This window comes from Strix uralensis, chromosome 4 (genome assembly GCF_047716275.1).
Source record: "Strix uralensis isolate ZFMK-TIS-50842 chromosome 4, bStrUra1, whole genome shotgun sequence".
Taxonomy (NCBI): Eukaryota; Metazoa; Chordata; class Aves; order Strigiformes; family Strigidae; genus Strix; species Strix uralensis.
The window spans coordinates 30,751,820-30,774,512 of NC_133975.1; the positions used below are offsets into that span (position 1 = coordinate 30,751,820).

At 41.5% G+C, this 22,693-nt stretch overlaps 1 protein-coding gene across 5 annotated transcripts in view; it reads right to left on the minus strand.

Moving 5' to 3' along the window:
* LNX1 (ligand of numb-protein X 1) overlaps positions 1–22,693 on the minus strand; it is a 73,201-nt gene that overhangs the window by 23,741 nt on the left and 26,767 nt on the right. For 3 of the 5 annotated variants that reach the window (XM_074866191.1, XM_074866193.1, XM_074866195.1), the window contains 4 exons: positions 12,845–13,086; positions 10,791–10,946; positions 5,147–5,302; positions 1,758–1,960 (listed from right to left, as the gene is read on the minus strand). In XM_074866191.1, coding sequence (XP_074722292.1) covers positions 1,758–1,960; positions 5,147–5,302; positions 10,791–10,946; positions 12,845–13,086 — 757 coding nt within the window. The remainder of the gene's footprint in view (positions 1–1,757; positions 1,961–5,146; positions 5,303–10,790; positions 10,947–12,844; positions 13,087–22,693) is intronic. The other 2 variants (XM_074866192.1, XM_074866194.1) reach the window with 1 other exon arrangement.

Here is a 22,693-nt window from a genome sequence, read left to right on the forward strand (position 1 = left end):
TATCCCTAAGCGCTATGTCAACCCGACTCTTAAACACCTCCAGGGATGGGGACTCCACCACTGCCCTGGGCAGCCCATTCCAACGCCTAACAACCCATTCTGTAAAGAAATACTCCTAATATCCAGTCTAAACCTTCCCTGGCGCAACTTGAGGCCATTACCTCTTGTCCTATCACTTATTACTTGGTTAAAGAGACTCATCCCCAGCTCTCTGCAACCTCCTTTCAGGTAGCTGTAGAGGGCGATGAGGTCTCCCCTCAGCCTCCTCTTCTCCAGACTAAACAACCCCAGTTCCCTCATCCGCTCCTCGTACGACATGTGCTCCAGACCCTTCACCAGCTTCGTTGCCCTTCTCTGGACACGCTCGAGTAATTCAATGTCCTTTTTGTAGTGAGGGGCCCAAAACTGAACACAGTAATCGAGGTGCGGCCTCACCAGTGCCGAGTACAGGGGCAAGATCACTTCCCTGTCCCTGCTGGCCACGCTATTTCTGATACAAGCCAGGATACCATTGGCCTTCTTGGCCACCTGGGCACACTGCTGGCTCATGTTCAGCCAGCTGTCAATCAACACCCCCAGGTCCCTCTCTGACTGGCAGCTCTCCAGCCACTGCTCCCCAAGCCTGTAGCGCTGCTGGGGATTGTTGTGGCCAAAGTGCAGAACCCGGTACTTGGCCTTATTGAAACTCATACAGTTGACCTTAGCCCATTGACGCAGCCTGTCAAGATCTCTCTGTAACAAAACAGCCTGCTCAAATGTTTAGCTGTAATTTGGAAAACTATGTTGAGCTCTTTGCCATCTCTGGCCACACTGACACCAATATTTGAGCTAGCTGAGTTAAGCTCCTTGAGGTATACCTGGGTGAGCTGCGGCTGTATCTTTGGCTTGCAACATGAATATACCCGCGCACTCCAACTACACACCATCAAAGCAAGGAAAGGAACTAGTATTTTCTGTCATCACTCTTTTCTTCTAAGGATTGAAGCATTAATATCATTTAGCATCCTTGCAGAGCTCCAAGTCTCTGGGGCAGATGAGAGTGCAGTTCCTGTTCAAGAGCTATTGCTGAAGCCCCTGCTCACAACATACATGATCTTCAACCATCTGGCCTAATTCTTTTTCATCTGTTATACATTTCTACAGAAACAGGAGCAGAAGTAGTGGCCAACAGCTAATGCCTGAACGTTGCTCAAGTTTGTTCTTAAAGATTTCACCTGTGGCTTCTGGTGGAGTAACTCTCACAAAATAGAGCGGGCAGCGTCTCACACTCTGTGGTGCTGAACACATCGTACAGAGGAGCTAGATGCTGAAATAACTTAACCCTGATCAGGCCCCTATCACCTATCCTGGTGTAAGTGGGATGTAAGGCAGTGGAAACCTCACTAACTGAGATTTAAGCCCACAGTTCAGTAGAAACAAATTGGGCAAAAAGCCCAGCCTCCGCTTTCAGAAAAAGCCTTTTGCACCACTGGGTCAGAAATGCTAACAGGCTATTGTGCTACATTGCATTTCAGATCTATCATGTTTGGGTAGAAAACAGAGAGGCCTGGTAGTGAATAGGAAAAATAAACAAATCTGTGAGCCTCCAAAACTGTTGAAATGAATGAAATCATCACAGCATGAAGCGGAACTGACTGTCTTTCTGCATGCATAATTCTACCCACACAAGCGACACTGCAAATCTCATCTCATGATTGACTTACATTATCTTATTCTTTGTTAGGATACTTTTATCTTGTACCTGCACAGCACTGTACCTTTAGTATCATGTCTCCAGGCAGCAATCTTCCATCTCTGGCAATTACCCCATCTCGATAAATATGCTGTATAATAATGTGAACCAAAGGAGTCTCACTGCCTCCCACAATCCTAATGGCCAGGTTTTCATGGGGATCGGTACGGTTGATCTTAATGCAGGTAATTTCCCCATCTGGAATCAGGTGATACAACCTGGGAAAACCTGGAAACGCACATTTTAAGGTATTTATTTGACATCACAGTTTTGCTTTGTTAAAACATGCACTGCACAACTTCAAGTACCTGCCAGTTATCCAAACTAGGTTTTATGCATGGATATGATTTATACTAAGTGGGGAGGAAAGGATACATATACTTGCTGAGTGGACTTGAAGGGATCTTTTTCTTAATTAATACATTCAAACTTCCTTTCTTCCCCACAAAACACAACTTTTGATGTAATCTAGACAGATTAAATGTACTTAAAAACAGTTACACGTGCTAATATTTTAAGGGAACAAAATATATTTTTAGCCACCAGAGACACCTCTGAACCAGGTCACGGTTCCTTTGTGGCCCTGGAGTAGATGGGCATGGACACCTCAACAAACATCCATCCATGCCGCGGGGGGCTGCACACCCTGCCTCACTGGTAGCATCCTGGGCTGCTGTGTTTTCCTCCATTTTTGGTGCCATAGCTGAGGACTGAGTGCTTGGCTTGTGACATCCAAGGAAGAGGTTTTTTTATGTTCAGCTAACAGAAAGGCAAGATTTCTCAGGCAACCCAAAGTACACCGTAGTTTCCCTTCCAGACCCCTCTCTTTTCATCACTGCTTGAACTCTATGAAGTAGGAATGACTAGCTTTTACTGCGATGTGTCTGTATTAAAACCTGGAGGGAAAGATCTCTGCTGGTCCTGGCAATCTGGGTGTGCGGAAGAGTGACTAATGGTGGGCAAAGGTCCTTTTTGCATTTATAATGCACTGGATAAGAGTATTTTCTTCCAAACCCTACTTTTCAACTGACATGTTTGCTTTCACAACATGTCACTAATACTTTCTTTCCTTCTAAGTCAATTCAAAATTATAATCCACATTCAACAGTGAGCAAAGTTGGAGTAAAAGCACTAGTGAGTTTTCTAGCACAGGTGTATCGGCCTTCAATTATTTTGAATCCCCCGTAGGTGAGAGAAATATTTTGAATTTTTTGTGTGTGGGTTCAATCCAGTGCTTATATGAAAAACCTGTAAGTTGAAAAGTTAACTGTTAATATTTTTTCAATAACCTATTTTAGAAACGAAAGTACAGTGACTGTTACTGAATAGCGGTGAAGTGTTAAATGAAAATTAACAGAGCAGTATCTGAGACAGAATCAATATTTTTCACTACAGAATTAGCAGGCAACAAACCAGCAAAGCACCAAAACCTTTTGGGAGAGAGCGAGGGGAAAGAAAGAATAGGAAAAAAATATTAAAAAACACCATGTTGCATCCCTTACCACTTCTTTGATCATATGCTCTTCAGGGCAGGAAGCAGTCTTCCTCGACGTCTGTAAAAAGCACCTACCGGTAGCACGGACTTCGACTTTGTGGTTTTACACAGAGTTGACAGGCAATATAAGTCTATCTAAATAACTGTACAGCCTTCGTTCACCTAATATCCAAGTATTCACTTAGTTTATATTCTTGTAATAACAGTTTCTGTGCTAACATGGGTTTACTTCAGTCTTGCAAACAACTTTAATGTCTCAGGAATAGAAGGTGCTTTATTTTCCCCATACTCCTCTATTTTCTGAACATTATTTGCCCAGCCTGTAACTTGTTCGCTTCTCTCCAGCCTGAAGGGTGGATTCACTCCATCTAAATTCAGGCCTCTAAGCCAAATGTCTAATTTGGTGATCTGCTTGCTCTGGCTTCCTTTAAAGTACACAGGCACCCAAAGGAAGCAATACACTTCAGCACTAAATCACCCCTGGAGGTGCTAAACTCTCTCCGCTGCTATATAAGAAGAAAGGGGCAATTAACTCTGGCATCTCAGTGAGGTGCTTAAAGTTGGATGATACAAGTTCTCCTCAAAAATCACCAAAGGCCTGATCCCTGCATCAGAATAAGCATGCACATTTTACATTTTCAGTGTGTTTATAAGATGCAAATGATAATCTGGATGCCCAGATCTTCTCTGCATGGAAATAGCATAAATAAATATCTGTTTATTTTGCAGACTACCAAAACAATCCTAGAGCAGAACTATTTCCATTTCCCGTTGCATGATGTCCTAACCTCATGTCCTAACAAACTGCTTTTTGACTCAAACACCCATTCTTCCACATCTCATTCCAAAAACTTTTCTAAAGGAATTACCCAGTTACATTTCTTGACCACTGAAGACTGTGGACCGAACAAGCTATTGAAACTCCCACGTTATTTCAGTCTGTAATTATCCCAAAGCAAAATCAGAGCAACATGGCAGTGAACAAGTTTACACTTATATAAGACTTACATATATCTTTATGTAAGGTATAATGAACTTATATAAGTTTCTTTGCATCTTGAACAATGCCTTAATTGGTTTATTAAGTCTTGCAGTGGCACTTGGCTGATTTTCAATATGACTGTATGCAGATTCTTTTAGAGGAATTTTTAATACCTAATTTCTTTCTGAAGTGTGTAGTCTACAACAAAACAAATCTTTCAAAGATATTTTTCTTGTCAGTCTGCAGGTCACTAAGGTTTCTTTTTTCATAGTTAGCAGGATGTACTGCCTCACTGCCTGTATTCATTTGATTTGTTCTTTATCGAATATAATTAATAAATTGCACCATCTTCTCCTCAGATGGACCAAACAATCAAAATAACTCCATGACTTTTAATTTCTGTTCTCTTCATTGAAGACTTGCTTCTTGTTTTCATCCCAGATGTATACATGGATGTTTTTATTACCAACAACCTAGACTGTCATATTTTGATAAACTGATAGTTTGACAACCAGAATGTATAAAATACACAAATACATATTTTTTTTGAATAAGAAAATTCACAATCACTTTTTCACCAAGCAATCTGCATACATTGTGCACAGTTTGATCAAATCCTACCATGCCTGTTTCAGGATGATGCCGTGTCTGGAAAGCAATGTCTTCAACTTGAATTTTTCTAAGGTATATACCATACCCAGAAGAGTTGGACCCTGCTTTAGCACCTGGTTGTGTACAATGAATGGGGCCTCAGCAACCCAATTTAAGGGACTCCAACTGGGTTGAGGGCTTGTACCGTTCATATATACACAGCTTGTTGTGAGGCTGGAGCATCAGTTTGCACAGACCCCATTTTCCAGACCTTACACTTAATTAGAATTCTCTAGTCTCTTCGACCAGGTTTTCCAGAGCAGGAAAACCCAGGAGTATTGCATACCTTTCTTTACCATTTTATATTTCCAGTCCTTAAATATCGAAGAGCTGCTGAATCTAGAAAGAAGTAAACTTTCTGTCTTGTTTTTGGTGATTCTTGCAGGTTTTCCCACAGAGTGTTGTGGTTTTGTCACCGGGAGTTGTATGGAGCATTCTGAATCTGTCAATATAATAAAATGTCATCTGCATTCAGAAAGATTGTGTGTGTTTTTTCCTCAAGCAATATCTTCCTTATATTACTGTGCAATTTTATTGATATTTTCACACATCCCAATACATTAACAAATAATATAGGAGAGACCAGCTTTACACAGTAAACTCCTCTTGTCTGGTACAGTGTAGGGCACTGAGCACTCGTTAGTATAGTGGCCATGACACAGTAATACAAAATTTTAAGTATGCTTAATATTTTATCCCCACAGTTCATAATACTTAATGGCAGTGTTCCTTCAGTGCTCAAGTTTTGGCTGACTTCTGTGTGCACCATGATCCTTCTGACAGTGGTGCCATCAGGATAACTTCTGCCTTCTCTCCCAGTATCCAGTGTGACAAAGCACAAGGTGATGTTTGCTATGACTTTTGAGTCTAGATTAATCAAAGGTCACTGTAAACAAAACTTGTGTCTCAGGTTGCAAGTCCTTATTTAGATCAGAACCTCTGACTGATGTGAGGTGCCAGCTCACCCCCGTAAATAAGGCTATCTGCACACTCATGCTTCCCAGCACCTGGTCACCAGAATTTAAAGTTTGTTTAACCTATTCTTGGAAAATTCTTGTCTGTGAATGTCACACGCACTTGCACTAATGTGGGACTTCATTCTGTAACTCTTCCTCCACAATTGATTTTCATTTAACATTTCGTTCTCCCAGTGGTTTGCCATCATTTTGATTTAATGCCTTCCACTAATTCTCCAGGGATGCTGGTCTGATGTAGGGAGCAGGTAGAAGGCAATGACAGGTCTACTGTCTCTTCTTGCTTCCGGACATTTCCCTCACCAAAGGAGTCCCAAAAGAACTAAAATGAAACTGTTGTAGAGTTGAATGTGTCTCAAAAGAGTTGTGGCTATCTCATCTATGGGATGCAAAGTTTATCAGTCTGCAGTGCAGGAAATGTTACAGAGTCAATCTCTTTCTTCTGGAAATTGCCTGGCTTACTGTCCTACAGCAGAGTGATTTGAACCAGTTCTGTAAGATTTCCAACAGCTATTTTGGGAAATCAGAACTGCAACTGAATCAAATCGGGGGAAAACAGAAACAGCGTGGGATTCCTGTGGTGTGCAGCCTTCCTGAGACAGAAGATGTGCTGTGCTGTCTTGTCCTGGGGCTGGGTAAGCCACTTACTTTTCTGCACATAGAGAGCCCTAATGCCGTGAAATGGTTGGTACCTAGAGCCATCTGTGTTTCACTTACTTCTTTTTCTTCATGTACCTTTCCCAAACATCGAAGTATTTATAATATATACCTATCTATTTTATATATATACATAAAATACAACAGGGCTGAGACTGAACAGTAGGAGCAAGACATACCCATACAACAGGAAAGTCTGTTCTGTGGTCCTGCCACTGCCTGTCAGGACTGCCTTGGTCTTGACTGCTGCAAAGCAGTAACAGATGGAGAACTGCACCCACCATGAGACTAAGAAGAATGAGTTTGACTTTGAACAACGTTTGACATCCTCAAGCAGTCATAAATTCAATTTATTTTACAATAGCTTGACTGCAAAATGGAACTGATGAACATTTTTGAAAACCAGCAGCATGGCTCTCTTTTACTCTAAAACTGTATAGAGGTTTTTGCAATTGCATCCCAAATTCTTTCCTCCTAAAGCGTTAGCTGCTTTATGGCTTGTATTTGTAGATCAGTTTGAGTAAAGAGTATATATATCTGTAGTCTTTCTTGGAACTGGATTTAAACAGTGTGATGCCAAACTAAAAGCACAGTGATACAAATAAGCAAAGCAAAGCTGGAGAAGTCTTTGCTCAGAGATATTTTATCATTTAAGTAGATTGTCAAGGTCATTTACACTAGCAGATCCAGTCAGAAGATATTACATAGTAAATGCATCATTGCCGGAAGGATGTCCCTGTCACCTTCCCTCATGTCTCAGAATGAAAATGTCTCTTTTAAACTTTCCTAACTTCTACTTCAGACCTGGAAAGTTATTTGTAGCTGTAAATGCTACTAATGTGATTACTCTCAGGCAGGTATCACAAGCTTGGGTGCTGTGCTACACACAAATATTTCTTTGCATGGGTTATTTACAAGCAACCAAATTATTAAAAGAGAGAAAATATTAATGCCTCCTTCCCCCAAACATTTTCTTGTCAGTGTTTTGACTTCTCATTCACTTTTAACATTTTCTTCAGTTTGGGCAATAAAGAGTTCTCTGCTGAAAATGTCACCAAAATGTTTAAACAGAGGAACAAAGAAAACCTGCACCATTTAAATCCAAAATAGGTGCAGAAGATATTGTTTAAACAAATCAAACCACAGGTTGCAAATAGAAATCATGAAGTAATCTCCACAGTGCAGGACTGCTGCCAGCTCCAGGTATAAGATAGCATTAGACTGTAACTGTTTCTCTGCTGTAATTATAACAAACACATTTGCTGTTATACATCATATTTTTCAGCGTCCCTGGGTGGCAAAGGAGTTTTCTAAAACCAGTACTGCATTCAGCTTCAAGCAGAATCATATTTTTTTGAATATTTTTTCTCCCACATCAGGAATGATTATTTTGTCTTGCACCCTCACAGTCATATTACAACTGAGCATTGGTCCAACAGACATATTGGCTTCAGATTAAAGGCACCTACACACTCTGTAGTGGGCTTATAGTTAATTTGACATCAGTGTTACTGATGCTGAGGGCCAACACATAGGTATGCACTATGGTTTTCATTCTCAGAGCTCTTTTGACCAAAATACAAGCAAAACACATTAAACAGAGACATCTGAACTAAAATGAGGGAATTCTGAAAACTGAGGACAGATGGACTAATATGTTGAGCTTTACCAGGTGATCTGACTGCTCCTTTATCAGCAAGAGGTTATCAGCAAGAAGGAGTTATTTCACTCTGTGCCCACTGTGAGGCTGGGACAGTCTCAGCTTTATTCTGCTCACAAACTGACTAAGGCTGGTGAGAAAAGGATCCACCAGAGAGGTGAGGAGCTGACTGGTCTCTGGGAGCAATGAGGCATGGCTGAAGTGTGCTCTCAGGTGATCCCAGACATGAACCTGTGAAACTTGGGGCAAGGCAGCAGCAGCTTTCACACCAGGTGTGGGGACCTCCAAAGGCCAGGAACCACCACCCACAGGAGTACCTCCATTCCCAGGAGAGTGGAGTGACAATGGGAAGACAGATATGTGGGGCTGCCTTTTTCCAAAGAATTTGGGCTGGACCTTTAGTAAGCACAGGACAGAGCATACTGCAGCTATCCCTAAAGATTGACCAGCAACTCTAACCAGGAGTCCAACTGCAGACTTCCCAGAACAGCTGAGGATTTAAAAAAAATAAATAAAAGAAGAAAACAGAGAACTGGAGAAGAAAACAAGCCTCCAGCTGGCAGGATGATGATAAATGCTACTGAAAGAAGTATATTCATTTCCTCCTCCAACAAGAAGAAACAGAGAGCGCCTTTGAGATGCCATTACACAAAGCACCTGTTGCAAAGGACTGAGTAGATATCTTTGTTAAAGTTGTATTTGTATTGCTGCAAGTTAATTGCTTGCATTTTTTTAAAGACCAAATTCCAGAACTGTGTAATCAAGATGCATTCTTTGCATATGTAATTAATACAGTAATTTAGGTACTCAGCTTCTGTGATCTCATACATAAGAGTAACTGCTCATTAAGTAATGACCTGCCTACCTGGTTTTTCCAGTGCAGTAGAATATATTTGGATGTTTACAGGCATGCTTGGTGAAGAGGAATGAAAACACAGGCAGAGTCAAAGAGAGAATGACAATCTTGACACTGTCAGTTGGGCCCTGGAGTGACTGCCACTTCAGGGCTCCATTATATGTCCCTTAAAAAGGAGACAATAGTGCTTTTCATTCTGCCGGAGATGTAAAGGCCAGTGTCATCTTCACACCTCCTTCTGTTAACATCTGGACTGCACTGTGTTACTGGATAGGTAGTGTTGGCATCCAGATCATCCACACACTCTGGACATGAAAGCAAGCTTTCAGTGAAACAATCACTAATGTCAACATAAGCCTAGGTAGAAAGCAGTCATAAAAATGTCTATGCCCCATCCTGAAGAGGTGTCTTTTTAAAAGTATGAACTTGAGACATGCAGAAATTCACTCCAGCTGAAGAAGGGCAAGCTTTTGCTTACAATGGATTGAACAGTTGCTAAGGAATGAGAAACTTATCTGTCTGTTCAAGAGAGCCATAGACAACTTATTTGCAAAATTTTACTCGGGGAAAAATAATAAAATATTTGGGACAGTAAAGTTAATGATGTTTCCAGGCCAAGGAGAAGATTCATATTATTTTTATGGAAAAGGTTCACAATGTTGAACCTTTATCAGGTTTTGTTTTGGCTACATCAGCAAGTATGTGGACTAGGAGAGTAAGTACCAAGAACAATGTAACGTAGTGAAACTCTTCTGAAGGAATAAGCGAATAAAGCAGAAGAAATATTGAACACCATTCTCCAATTCACCACTTCAAGAATAATGATGCCTAAACACATCATTTGGCAGCCTTTTGTCCTTATTTTGTGGGGGTTTCAATGACAGCTTGAAATATGGAGCAAAGGGAAGTTGGAAGTTTTGTTGTCTTAAAGCCCTTACCCTGGATATTTGATCTGGGAAGAGACATGAGGTGCTGAGGCATCAAGCAAAGGAATAATAAGCTCAGTGAAGACCTTGATTAAGACAATGATTCCCACTCTATCATCACTTCCTCTTGATGCATGAATGTTAACGTTGTCTTCATAATTACAGTCCAAAGCAATTAGTAACATTTGCTTATTGCTTTGAGAATGCCAAATGTTAAGTGTTACTGCCTGCCAGACCCCTCACCCTTGACATACGTCAGACAAATTTGCCTCTCCCCCCTGTTTAAGAGCAGAGCATTCTTACCTCATCACCTGCCTGGCTGAGGTAATAGAAGTCTGTCACCAAGGTTCCCACAGAAGTGCTGGAATAATTACAGTACTTTGTACTTTCATACCATCCTCCCAGTGGGAATTTCCAGTGCTTCATAAACATTAGCTGAAACTTATGAATTTCCTATAATGTATGATCACTGTGATCTGTTTGCTTTAGGGGGACAGACACATGCTGATGAAGCCTCTTGAACAAAATGATAGAGCAAATCAATGGCAGCTCCAGTAATAGATCCCAGACGCCCAGATCCCACATCCCGTGTGCTAGATACTGGGCTGGCTGAAGCATGCAGGCTGTTACCAGAACAGCCCTATGTGAGGTGCCCCACACCCCAGCAGTATTCTTGCCTGCCAATCACTAACAATGTTCTAAAGAAGAAAATAAGGAAAGATTGAGTTTTCTGGGTTTTTTAAATCATGCACAGCCCACCACATGAAAGGCATGTCAGTCATGGACATCCAGTTCCCACGTGGATAAGGGTCCTCTACCCCATTTTAAGTGATAACACGAGGAGAACAAAGCATTACCTTCCTCTCCAGCAGCAGAGTTTCTAACAGTCTCCCTTTCCTGGTCAGCCTGGTTGGAAACGGCACTTCCACTTTTCGTCCTTCGAAGAACACTGAATGCCTTGTTTATTTTTTTAAAAGATCTGCTTCTTATAGTGGAGCGTTCAAAGTGTTGAGCTGCAACATCAGGAAAAACCAAATCAATACATTTCAGCAGTTCTGGGATAGAACTACATCATTTCTGCAGCTGTCAGCATAAAACAGGGCATAACATCAACAGCAAGGCTCCCTGCACTTCACTTTTGCACCTGAGTCCAGCTGATACTCTGTCCTGGTTTAACCAGGATAGGGTTAAGTTTCCCCAGCAGTGGGGGGGAGCTCTAGCCGGGTTATTCAGATACCATGCGGACGTCACATCCTGGCAGGTCACATTTTCCTGGCGAGGAGCGCGGTGCACTCGTGGTTTTGTACATCGTGCTTCTCACTGCTGTATTTGGTAGCTATTTTGCTCTGTTCATTGCTATCACTATTACTGTTATTGTTGTTGTTTGTTGTGTTGCTATTGCACTGTTGTATTAAACCTTTCCTTATTTCAGTCTTGGGGCTTTGTATTTCACTCCCTTTGTGGGGGAGGGGCAGCGGCCGCGTGGTCTCAGACCCCGGCAGGGGCTAAACCACCACATACTCCAAGGTTGCACCCACCTGAATCTGGGTATAATTATCCTACCTCTGTCCCACACCCTGGAATTGCCACCTTCCCTATCTGTTTTGCCAGCCACACACAGAAATCTCCTGTGAGTGTGGTAGCCTGGGAAAGAATAATCCTCAGTCAAGGCAGAATCAGCAGCAATCCTGTGAAAAATGCATATAAAAGGAAGAAGCACTGCCCTTCCCAAGCTATATAAGTTTGACACAAAAAATATAAAAGGTGGAAATTGTTGTTAAAATCTCTTCTTGAAAAAAAATGCACACTACTGCCTTGAAATCCTGCAATGCTTCCAAAGCTGCCAACGATAGCCAACAATCTCATTGCAAAAATTCAAAGATTATCAGGTGGGAGAGACCAGCTAAGTCACATCTTCTAACCTGGGTAAAGCAATACAAAAATAAAGTCATAATACTTCCAAAACATGTCACTCTCTTTTCCATCCTGCTGAAGATATCTTCATGGATGTTGCTGTTCTGTCTCTTGGAGCTCTGCATGCTAGCCAAACATTGTAATCTAATAATACAACATTCCCTCAAACCAGACTGCAGCCTCTAAACTCAATAAAACTGGAGGGATTTAATTTCATTCTGGTGTTTTCTTCTTGCCCCCTCCCTTTCCTTGCCCCTCTAGCCCCATGCATACAAGAGGATAGCACTGTTCATTTTCTAGTCTTCTTCAGCCTTTCATCCATTGTCCCAATATGTAGCTGGTGCAACACAAGGTGGGCAATTCATTTTGGCTTCAGAGTCCTCAAATAAAAGTTTTGAACTCACCATTAATGCTTCCGAGCCTGCCTTTGGTCAGGTCACATTTTTCAAATATGACACTCATCAGAGTCGGGTGTAGTGTCACAGGGTGAAGGATCAAGGCAAGGTTTCCTGGTGCAATCTGTCCCTGGCTGTGCAGGACCAGGTCCTCCAAGCCGCACCTCCCCAGGAGGCTGGCAAACATCCCCCAAGCTCCCAAGGCCCTTCTTAAAGTTTGTTTTCCTGCAAATACTTGGCAACTGCCAAACACAGTTCCCACAAGGCTTTTGGGTATGTGCCCATGGCATGGTCTGTGAGGTTTACTTGGGCCACCATGTTTTGGTGAAGCCACTACACAGCTACACCATCTCCCTGGCACATCACACATGCCATTTACTCTTCCAACTGATCTGACTTTCCTAGATAACCTTTCTTAAGACCTGCGGCTTGCATGTGTGCAGCTAGTTTGTTTTCAGCTTGATGCTGCCCCCAGACATGTAAAATTAAAGTGTTCACTCTCCCTTTTGGTTTTTTTTAAAGCCTTCAACAACATATGTTTCACAGAAAATGAATGCTAAAAGAGACTACCATGCTCTGAAACCATCACTTTTAGATCTTACTTCTGTTTCGGTTGCTGCAGTGCAGGTCTCTCGGACTGCTGCCTGACTGGCTGTCCTCAGAGGTGGGGCTGAAGGCTGGATTCACCAGCCCCGGCTCATCTGTCATTAAGGCAATGGCTGCAGCTGCTGAGAGCTCGGGACCCAGGGCAGCTACTGCTAAGCTGGAGCCATGGTCTGGAGAGCAGTCTTGGGAACGCCTCTTCCGTTCTTTAGTAAGGCCATAGTGGGATGCTCCTTTACATCTAAGGAGAAGGGAGGGAAAGGGAGACATGATAACAAGTTGTATTTAAATGTTGCATAGTTGTGGAAATTTTCTAGTGCCAAGGAATCACTTGGAGTACAAACTGTGATGATCATAGTGGCTGATGAAACATGGATGCTTAACAAAAGGGAAAAATGCCAGATCCGTCATGTTACACAGAATCAAAAAGAAAGAAAACTGTCCTTCAAAGTAGCTGAGTTACCACCTTACATGGAAAGACTGCTGCTGGTCAAGAAAACTAGAGAACTGCAGCCTTGTGTGTAGTCTCATGTGTATAAACAGTTACTGCAGATGCAAGAGGACAGGAACAGCAGGTGGGTAATTAAGCCAGAGGCTACAGTCTGTAATTTCCCCCTCAATGAAGGAGAGTGGGGTTGAGGCCTGGCAGCTTCTCCAGGTCCGCTGGTGAAATAAAAGGTGCCTTACCCAGCCCTGCGCCCTGAAAAATCTTCCTGGTCATCAAGGTGGTCACCCTGGGACCACAGTGCTGTGGTCTTTCACGCAGGAGGCAGGGTCTGCCCTTCAGGTAGAGGCCAATGCAATCAACAAAGGGAGGGCTGCAGGCGGCAGTCAAATGGGGATCAGGTCCCCACATGGTGCCCATACAGCCCATTTACTACTTGATCTGCACCTGATGAACTGTTTTCAAATTCAACCAAGGAGATGAAGTTTCCAGCTCTGCTATACCAGCTCAGCTGAGACAGTAAATCGAGGTGTCATTGCCTTGATGGATGAAGAGGTGCCAGATGTGGTGGGGTGTCACACTGGCCCTGCAGCCCCGCCAGAGCCAAGAAGGGAGCACAGGGCTCCCACTGAATGACTGAGCGCGGGTCCTTAGACCTCAGACCAAGGTTCTTGGGCCAGCCTGGGACTTCACGAGTTTGGGGAACTCAAGGCTAGTTCTAAAATAATTCCAGAGAAAAATCCAAATCCTAAATCCTGACTTGACCTCCTCAATGACAAAATCCTCTGTTTCTGGTGGAGACATGCATATTCCCAGAAGAGCTGAAGATACAGCATTACAAGAGGCAAATTACAAGTCTGCTTTGAAACAACTTACTTGCGGTCCTAACTATCTGCTCTAGATTCATCCTAGACAGCAGAGGCAGGGTCATGCATGGCATTTCTTTCTTAAGACTTGTTAAAGAAAGTCACTTGAATGAAATTAAAGGTCGCTGTGCTCTTCATGAGTCAGTATTTAATTAAAGCTATTATTTTATGTGAAGAGACAGAGTGGCCCAAGGACACAGCACCTGTGACTTTTCACCAGCACCACTTCTGCCCAGTGCCCACACACTAGAACCTCATTCACTGCATTAAAACAGAAAAATCTTCCATTTAATCATAATCTAATGAGCTTGGCCTACTTTCAGTTACTGTTATCTCTTCATAGCAAAGGCTAACTGATAACTTTCATAAAAGTGCCCTGTAGGACGAACTCACAGAAATAGCTGCAGAAACCCTTAGGGATAGAAAGCTCTTCATAATATATGGCATGCACAGAAGGCAATGCATAATACATACAGTACACAACGCTAGTGGGTTAAGTGTCAGAAAAAGAAGTAGTACACCAAACAGAGGCCTTGGAATAGAAATGATTTATGGAAAGAGTTCCTGGGATAGAAAGATGAGATGAGGACAAGTCACAGAGCTCTCTACATCAGCTTTGGAGCAGCAGTTTAATTTCTCTTTTTATGAGAGACAACTAAATTCAAAACTTTTTTTAGCACTAAATTATGATTGACCATATCTTACCATCTTTTACCTCATACTGATTCTGAAAACTTTTGTCTTAAAGAGGAAAAAAAAACCTCAACCCAAACTATCATATTGATGCAACTGTGTAAGGGTTTTGTATATGCTTTAAGGTTTGGATGGGAATGGTTGTGGCAGAAGTTATTTCTGATACCTTTCACAAGCAAAATGAAGCATCTCAAAAGAAAATACTCCTACGGAAGAGAATGTTGGTTGACTATTTCAAAAGACCAACAAAAAGCTATTTGGAGCACCTATTCCAAGACAAGACTGCAATGATAATTGTGTAAAACATGCCTCCACTGCAGGAGGCATTTTCTTATTCCTTCCTGAAAGAGAGGTGTGACTTCCTCACCCACCCAGCATCCTACACCATGGCAGGACGCTCTCCTCTATATTTCATAGGGAGTAGAACCACAAAAGCCTTCTCCTCTTGCAGCCTACCTAAACTTCTCCAACACATCATTTTTGGAACCTGTCCTTGATCTCTCCCACTTGGAGTAAGGTCACATCTACTTATCCATATTTACTTATACTCAACAAAATAATTAAAAAACAGTCTAAAAACCCAACACAATAGAAGTAACACAAAGAAACGGCTTCAAGGTGAATTGTTTGATGTTCTCAAAAGACAATCTGCCTTACAGAGATGCTGCAAAGATTCTGAATATGATAAGAGATATTCCTACTCCACATTTTATTTTATTTGCATCTGGTTGTGCCAGCAAAGTTTCAGTAACTGATGTTGTGAATGGGTCCTCAAATGCAGATCTTCTCTATTTTTGGTGGGTTGCATGAAGATCAACATGAAGATGAGAAGTGACTCTGCCCAAAGATTCCTAGCTACATGGATTCAACAGCTGCCTGGTGTCCATCTGCACCTCACTTTCTGTGGAAATCCTCACTCACTGCTTCTGACTGTGCTGCAGACACCCAGTCAACAGCAATGAACAGAAGACAGCCACTTTGAATGTAGAGAGGGCTGACACACTTTAAGATGTGGCTTATTGGAGAAGACAAGTTGTCATGATACAAAGCACAAGGCATATCTTTCTAACTCTGCCAGAAATAGTTAAAAGAGAACCAAAGCTCTTCAAGTATGAGCACTGAAGTTATTTCTTAAATAATTGTGGCAGGCATAAATGAACACAAATCAAGCCCTCTTTCTTCCGATTAACACAGTGTCCTTGAAGAAGAAAAAAAAGTCCCAAGCGCTCAAACTTGTAATAAAATCTGCAACAGCATCTCTTCACTTTCATTGTTTTCCTTGTGCTGACACTGCTGTGATAACAGAAAACAGAAGAGATGACTGTCTAAGTGGAATCATATTTATAGTGTCTCAGCTACATTTTTCCATATGGTTAGATTTGGATCCCAGAAAAGAGAGATCCATAAAACAGCTACATGCCAGTACTAATTATCTCTTTCACTGTGATTATTAATCAGCTGCCTGATTTACAGCTGGAAGAGCAGGATAACTGATTAACATAGGCCAGTCAGAAAGCAAACCCAACACTGTCTGGTGGCCAAGGTGAACTACAGATTTATGTTCCTTCTCAGTCACACTGGACAGCGAGTACATCTGTGCAGCTGTATGATACCGAAACAATTTGAAGGCCAAAACTGAGAGAGTTGAACAGACATGAATAATGTGTGTTGTACAGTTCATGCCATTAAAGTAGTGTCACTAGGTGCATACAGGAAATACAGAGAATGGTTTCTTCTGTTTGCACAGCCTCTTTTATGAAATGTGCTGTCCTAAATCCTGGCTGTACGAGCTAACCACCAGGCAGTGGGAGGGCAGTGGTGGCTGATGAAACTTCACCCAGGGCTGCAATTCTGGCTGGCATCAACACCGGCGGCCACAGGGCAAGCCTCCACGTGTCAGGCTTCAGGAGCAGCACATCCCAGGTGCTGGAGCCAAGAGATCCAAAACCCCGTGGCTGCCTTAACTTAGTTCTACCACTTGTAAAAACAAGCTTTGGTCAAGGCCAGTAGAAACATTTCCATGTCATTTGCAAATTCAAATGAAAACAGTCATTTGAAAACAGAGATGTGTTTTCTTAGAAGCATCCCGGTAGCAAAGGAGGGCCTGAAAGTGACATTGACCTCAAGGATCTCCATTACCCAGGTGGACACAGGGGCAAAACGTAAAGGCAAAACATAAACAAGGACAACTGTATGGATTTTTTCATTTCACTTCTAGTGATATAAACGAAAAAATATCACAGGCAAAAAATATGTGTATGTATTTATAATGTATTTGATCTTTTAAAAACACCCTGCTTTCTGTCTGTGTCACTTCACAGGCTATCCCTCTTTCTCCCTGTCTCACACCTGACATCCTGGGCAGGAAATGGGAAAAAAGTGAATCTAGAGAGTGACGGTGCTTGTGAGCCATGTCTGGCACAAATAAACAGAGCAGAAGCTCTCCCTGCCCAGTTCCAGCAGTACTTTCCTAACCTCACTTCCAGCACACTCGTATTTTTGTGCTGTTTTGCTTTAGTGCAGCAGCAACGGACACACTGTCTGAGTGCAATTAAGAATAATGTATACAAAGCACTCAGAATTGCCCAGCAGAAGAAAATACTGCATAATAGGCTGTCATCGCTGATCTGAAGCTAAACCCTGATCAGAGTAGACGAGTATGTTTCAGCTATGCCCTCACTGCAAGTAGGCTTGTCCCTGTGTAATTTGGTCTTCATGCAAGCTGGGATCAGATATATCAACAGTGTGTATTGCACCCCAACCCCACCACACAAACTCTCCTGACTCTTCTGGTACCCCTGAACTGATCCAGTGGAAAGGCTGATGGAGAAACTGAAGGTGACCAACAAGGAGCATCCTGGATAACCTGCTGTTGATAACCTCACTTGTGAGACCCTGGTGAGAGACTCCTGCTGCATCTGGAAAGGAAGCTGGGGGATTTGAATGGAGAGGTTGACTCACAAGAAGGTGTTGGCAATTCCTGCCCCACAGGAACCATTCACACTGTGTGTGCATCAGCAGTGACTGTAGCCTAAATATAACCCAAATACCAACCATATTGATTTCAGGCCAAATGCCCAAACCCTAAAGATTTCTGCAGCTCCGTCATAAAGGAGTGAACTGACTTGATGAGTTTTCAGGCAGAGATGATACCAACTCTTCTGATCTTACTTTTGCCAAAAGAGCACTGGGAACAGGAGCCAAAAACTAAAAAGGAGAGAGGCACCTAAACGCCAACCAAATTCTATGTTACAGATTTAAGCTAAAACATAGCAAATGCACAATCTCCCTTCCAGACCAACCATGCTGGTGCTTAAGAGGTCAGAGACATCAACATCTTCAGCAGTGAAGGTGACCGATACACTGATGCTCTTTACACCCGATGATGTTGTATCATCCTTGCTCGGAAATCTGCCTTCTGTGAACCCTGGTCCTATGTGCAAAATTCCTCTCTTTTGCTATATATGAAAAAAAACCCCAGAACTGAGTGCTTAACAGCAATGCTTTTTCCTTGGTAATTCTGAGTTCTTGCAAGGATTAACCACTGCATGAATGTTGCATATGAAAAAAGCTTCATAAATAAGTACCTGATTTGTTTTTTTAAAACGCATTTGCCTTTTCTGCTTTTTATAAAGGATTGTGCCGTGTCAAGCACATTCCTTAAGATATTGTAATCACCAGCTATGGCTAGGAAGGTTCTGCCTACATTAAAACCTTCCTCAATATTCATAAAGAAGGGGATGAGCTGTCTAAAAAGCAAAGCTTAAACTCCTGGATTAATTTCCAACCAACATTTGCTGATAACCAGGCTGCAAAAACCTTGTCTAAACTAAATGCAACTAGAAACAGGCTGTTCTCTGCACCTGCACTTGAATTTCATAATGCCAGCAACATTTCTAGATGCTCACCACTGCTGTTCTGTGCACTTTGTACCCTCGCATTGATGCACTTGGGTATCCTTTCCCTGATGATCTTCCAGTGTCAGGGGCTTGTCATCTTGTTTGTGGGGGAAAAAAATGCTCATTTTTTGCCTAACTTAAGTGGGAAATTGTCCCAATTACTCTTACTCTTTCACTTCAATAGCCCTATAAACAAAAGCCTTTTAGAGACTGCTTCCTGACACCTGGGGCATCGGGGCTGACTGGAAGGGAGATGTGGACCAGAAGCTTGACCTCTGTTGCCTCCAGAGGGTTGAGGATGAGTGATCCTGTCCTACGCTTCCATAAACACCGCTCTGCTCTGTGTCAGAATGGAGATAGCTACAATAGAAGTTCAGATGAGGCAAATGGTTTCTCTGTCTAACTGTCAGACAGATTTTCTTGTGTTCTTTGCTCTCTGTTGTCAACCAGAGACCTTTGCTAAAGTATAAACATATAGTAGATTTAGTGGTTCTATATTTCTGCATTACTACTCTACAAATATTTATAAAAGTCCTCATAACATCTATTTCTGTAAGCTAAAGTTATTTAGCTTAAATACTTTCCCACAAGATAGGAAAAACCTCTCAAATATCTATTTTTTTCAGTTTAATTTCTGCATATCCCTGTTATGGTTTCCTAAGGATTTTCCGTGGTTTTTGTTTTAATTAAACCGTCATAATTCAACAAACTCTGGAACTACCTGACTAGCAAAGCCTAAAGTTGTGCTGTGTCCTATCTGTAAAGATCTGACCCCAGGGAAGGGCTGTAATTTTTACAATGTTTTTGTACTATGATGCTGTAAACCAAAATATATTTGTATGTTATATAAGGAATGCATGCAGGACTATCTGTATAACAGTTCCACATCAGCTATGCTGTACAAATTTGGGTGCACCACTAATAAAAGGACCTCTAGTTCCCACAGATTAAGAAATAAAGGTTTTCTAAGCATATGAAGAAAATATATATTGAATGTTCTTTATAATTACTATGTTAGTCATCAGCTACAGCGATGTACTCCTATTTCTGTGATTTGGTTGCTGAGAAGGAGGGTCAAGCATGGCTACTGATTTTGGTAGAGGCCCTTGAAAGTATTTTGCATTGGTGAAGAATGAAATTGTAGTTCAGAGTTTAGTTCCCACAGTTCCCAAAACTACTGATGGACAGACAGCTGGTGCCAGACAAAAACTGAACAAGCATTCAATGGAAACCAAATCCCCATTTTAAATTTGACTGCTCATACTGAGGGAAGGGAGGAATCTCCAGATTTCCTACTAGTTTTCAGAAGAGTTGAAAGAACTTGGATCACATTTTTATTCTTAAATAAATTGTGGAGATTAAACTTTATGTACAGGCTACTAAAGTATCATGTAACATGTGGTCATGTTTAAGCTTTTTTTCCCCTTCTCTTTAAAAATCAAAAAGTTGTATTTCAACCACCATCATCAGCTTATATTATGAAATCTTTTGAAAGGCCCATTAACCGCTATCATGGGAACAGGGAATTGGAAGAAATAGGTAAACAATACTAGTTGCCTGCAATTGTGGACAAAAATAATGACTGGGATTATTGTGCAATGATCCCAGTTGTTGTTGGGACTGTGTGCAAATTGTTGGTCCAGTTCATGTTCTCTCCCTCCCCTGACACTTCTTCCAGGCCATTACTCTGTCACTGATGATTTTGAAACTACAATTGCACTGATTTCTTTTCAAGGTTCAAGCATCGTTTCAAGTTCTAGTCTTAAACCATTCCAACAAATTGCAGCTGTCTTACATATAGGAGAACAGAGTGGTAAATTGCTAGAGACAGCTGGTGGGGAAGTTAGCATACAGGCTGGAAATGCCAACTTCTTTTATGGATTAACACAGCTTCTGTATTGTCCCTAACACAACTACTACTTTAGAGAAACTAATATTCACAATTGACTTTGTAGCTTCACATTCTCTTGCCCCTTCACCTGTGCCCAAGCCACCAATGCTCTGAGAACGTAGAAGGATGTCAGCAGCGTCTTTCCACTGCTCACATAAGACATGGCCTTGGGTTGCTGCTACAACTTCTACCTTTTCCAATGCTTCCTTTAAATGTAATGTTTTTAGAGCACGAGTAGACCTTGAGCAACAAAAATGAGGAACTAAGCAGGGTGGAAGACTGCAGTCAGCCTATCAATCATTATTTGCTCCTAGATTACTATAAACAAATATTTGTCATCACAGGAAAGTGACTGGCCAGAAGTACAGAACCAGAATGATCTTGCGTGACGCAAAACAACAGAAGTATTTATTTATAGTGAACTTATTCAATAAAACACTGAAGCTCCCCAAGAGTAATCTACATATCTCATGCAGCCTACTCACACCAGCTGACACAAACAGGGAAAACAGAGGAGTAGCACTCTTGGTAGGTGCTCAGGTACTGACACAGCAAGGAACCTATGAGTACCTGGGTAGGAGATTCAGAGTAAAGTAAGAGGGAAAAATAAGACACATGGGACTAGCATTTTTGAGCTGGTAAGAGCCCGTAAACCTTGCTGATGGCTTCTAGTGCTTTTAGCATTTAGCATATAATACATCATTTAAACCCACTAATCCTGTTCAAGTGCTATATTAAAGTCCTAAATTGCTAAAAACTCCTCTTGACTTCAGTGAAGGTGGAGCTTGATGAAAGATTTACCAGATAGTTTCATCACCTTCCAGAATTGCATCATTTTCTATATAACACACTTAAAACCTTCAGCCTTCCCCACTCTTGAAGAAGAGTAAAACTCAAACATTGTTCCAAAAGAAAGTAAGAAAATGTAAATTAGAAAGACTCCCGAGAGGTTTCTTCATGGAAAACTTGGGTACTTATCGATAGCTGTATATTCTTTTATCTACAGATGGCATGCATGAGGGAGAAATCACATGCAATGCATGTCAGTTGGGTATTTGGGAAGCAACGTAAGACCTGCCATCAGCAGCTGTCGGCTTCATATCTGGTTTTCAAGTCCACCCAAGACCACTAAAAGAACAGCACTGTACTCTGCAAGCAACCTTGACCACTGATTTTGCATTATACAAATAAAATAATAATATTACCCTTTTACAATAGGAATTGATATCATATGTAATGAGACTGCAGCAGAATCACTGAATATATTCCTTATTTAGAACTTTAACTGAAAAATCAGCCTAAGGAAAATCACAGCATATATCTACAAAGGCTCAAAAAATGTTAATGCTGCTAAAATCAAGTTATTTGTGACAAAAATAATGAGTGCAAGGACAAAGACATTCTTAAAGCTTTGCAATGCTATACCCATAATACCACAATCCAATACACTGCATTTTTCAATGTGTGAATACACATATAGTTAGTGTTAAGAATAAGCATTTGATCTGTTGATTCATGTGTTTTTTATGTTTATGGTTCAGTGTTTTGATCACCGGATTATATTCAACAGGTATAACTAGTCTCCTGGAATTTAGTATCTCAGCATTGTCTTCCCCTCCTACCATCCCCACCTATACTATAAAAACTTTATGATGTAGTGAGAAAAATATGCTTGCAATGGGACAAGGGGTCTTAGTTTTTTAACAAGTGTGACAGTATCAGCATAACCCGATTCTTGCAGCTACAGACAGAAGAGCCTGCCAGACAGAAACTTTGTATTTACACATACTTAGCACACATTTATTTTAAAAATAAAACTAATCACAATATCTGCTATGTCACAGACTCAACAAGCCGGCATTACTGAGAGCAGGTTTGAGGCTTCTCTTGGCACAAAGCAGTGACACAGGCACAGTCTCTAGACGTAAAATAGTTAAAAGGGAAAACTATGTTCAATTTTAAGATGTTTTCAACCAAGGGCTTGGGTTTACTAATATGTTCCCCATTGGAATTTGAAATTATAGGAGACAATGGGGCTGCAGTCAGTAAATAAC